The following is a 1,559-nucleotide window of genomic DNA, read 5'->3' as shown; positions in this document are numbered from 1 at the left end:
CTATCATGCACATCAGACTGGAAGTATTTCAGTGCAAGGTCAAAAGACTCAAAACCACTAGTTCTTGTCCATCTCTACTCTCTTTGTGACGATGCCACACAAAGATGCCACTAGACTACCAGCAAGCCCATAACACAGTTTAAACTTTCAGGGGAATAAATAAATAAATAAATAAATAAATAACCAGCAATTATTTGTGGCAAAGAGAAGGATAACAGTGTGGCTAAGCATTTCATTTCCTCCCTCCCTTTCCATCCCTCCAAATTCCTCCAACGCCAACACACTCCGAGAACAACAGAACAACAAGAAGAAGCGAAGCGAGCTCCAGATCTCTCTCTCTCTCCCTCGCTTGAGACCATGGCGGCGGCGTCCACCTTCATGGCCTCTACCTCCAAGCCCCTACTCTCCAATCCCCACCATCCTCCTCGCTCTCTCCTTACCACCCCGAAGACAATCCCCGCCCCTTTCCGATCCCTGATCAAATCCATCTCCATTTCTCCTCGCACTCTCGTTCTCGGCGCTGCCTCCCTCGTCGCCTCCCCTCTCCCAGCCCTCGCCTCCGAGATCGAGAAGGCCGCTCTCTTCGACTTCAACCTCACCCTCCCCGCCATCGCCATCGAGTTCCTTCTCCTCATGATCGCCCTCGATAAGATCTACTTCACTCCTCTCGGCAAGTTCATGGACAGCCGCGACGCCGCCATCCGCGCCCAGCTCGGCGAAGTCAAGGATACCTCCGAGGAGGTCAAGCAGCTCGAGGAGCAAGCCGCCGCCGTCATGAAGGCAGCACGCGCCGAGATCACCGCCGCACTTAACAAGATGAAGAAGGAGACGACAGCGGAGCTCGAGGTGAAGCTCGTTGAGGGCCGGAAGAAGGTGGAGCGGGAGCTTGCTGAGGCGCTTGAGAACCTGGAGAAACAGAAGGAGGATACCATCAAGGCCCTCGATTCTCAGATCGCTGCTCTCAGCAATGAGATCGTGAAGAAGGTTCTCCCCCAGCTCTGAAGCTCTGCACATCCATGGCCGCCATTGATCTCAGTTCTCTTTCTCTTGTGGAGCTCTTGTAGGTATGTACTATGTACTACTACTCCTCTGTCTCTGTGTATGCCCATCAACTGTTTGTGCTTTGGCCGGCCCATGTTGATTTTTCAAATTTATGTTTATTTTCTTGTTATTGTATGATGTTATGAACAAAACCAAACTTTTTTTTATTGGCAAATACCAATAAAAAACAAACATTATACTATTTTATTTTATTTTTTTATTTTAAGTTATTTGTTTTTTATTGTTAATTATTTTTTTTTCATGTATTTGAAAAAAAAAATTTGGGGAAAAATGTAGAGGAGGATATCACTTCTTTTATTTTACAAATATGATTTTAGACTTTATTTTTTGGTGGTGCATGAACATGGTAGTCGGGATTATTTAAACTTTTATTTTACAAATTTTATATTATTTTATTTATTTTTAAATTAAAATGGATAAACTATTGATTTTTTAAATAAGAAAACCATAACAAAAATAAAAATAAAAATACATTATGTCAAAAAATAACATGACAA

At 43.7% G+C, this 1,559-nt stretch overlaps 1 protein-coding gene across 1 annotated transcript; it reads left to right on the top strand.

Annotated features, from left to right (window-relative positions):
- Window positions 1-207: 207 nt before the first annotated feature.
- LOC120266476 (ATP synthase subunit b', chloroplastic) lies at window positions 208-1,243 on the top strand. The gene has a single exon (XM_039274109.1). The coding sequence runs from the start codon at window positions 358-360 to the stop codon at window positions 1,000-1,002; it is 645 nt and encodes a 214-aa protein (XP_039130043.1). The 5' UTR covers window positions 208-357; the 3' UTR covers window positions 1,003-1,243.
- Window positions 1,244-1,559: the final 316 nt, after the last annotated feature.

The sequence above is a fragment of the Dioscorea cayenensis genome, chromosome 8 (assembly GCF_009730915.1).
Source record: "Dioscorea cayenensis subsp. rotundata cultivar TDr96_F1 chromosome 8, TDr96_F1_v2_PseudoChromosome.rev07_lg8_w22 25.fasta, whole genome shotgun sequence".
NCBI lineage: Eukaryota > Viridiplantae > Streptophyta > Magnoliopsida > Dioscoreales > Dioscoreaceae > Dioscorea > Dioscorea cayenensis.
Note: the sequence above shows the minus strand (reverse complement) of the source record. Positions and strands in the feature narration are given on the sequence as shown.

What these genes read in the sequence shown, in the direction of transcription:
- LOC120266476 (XM_039274109.1), top strand. Translation starts at nt 358, where the DNA reads ATGGCGGCGGCGTCCACCTTCATGGCCTCTACCTCCAAGCCCCTACTC.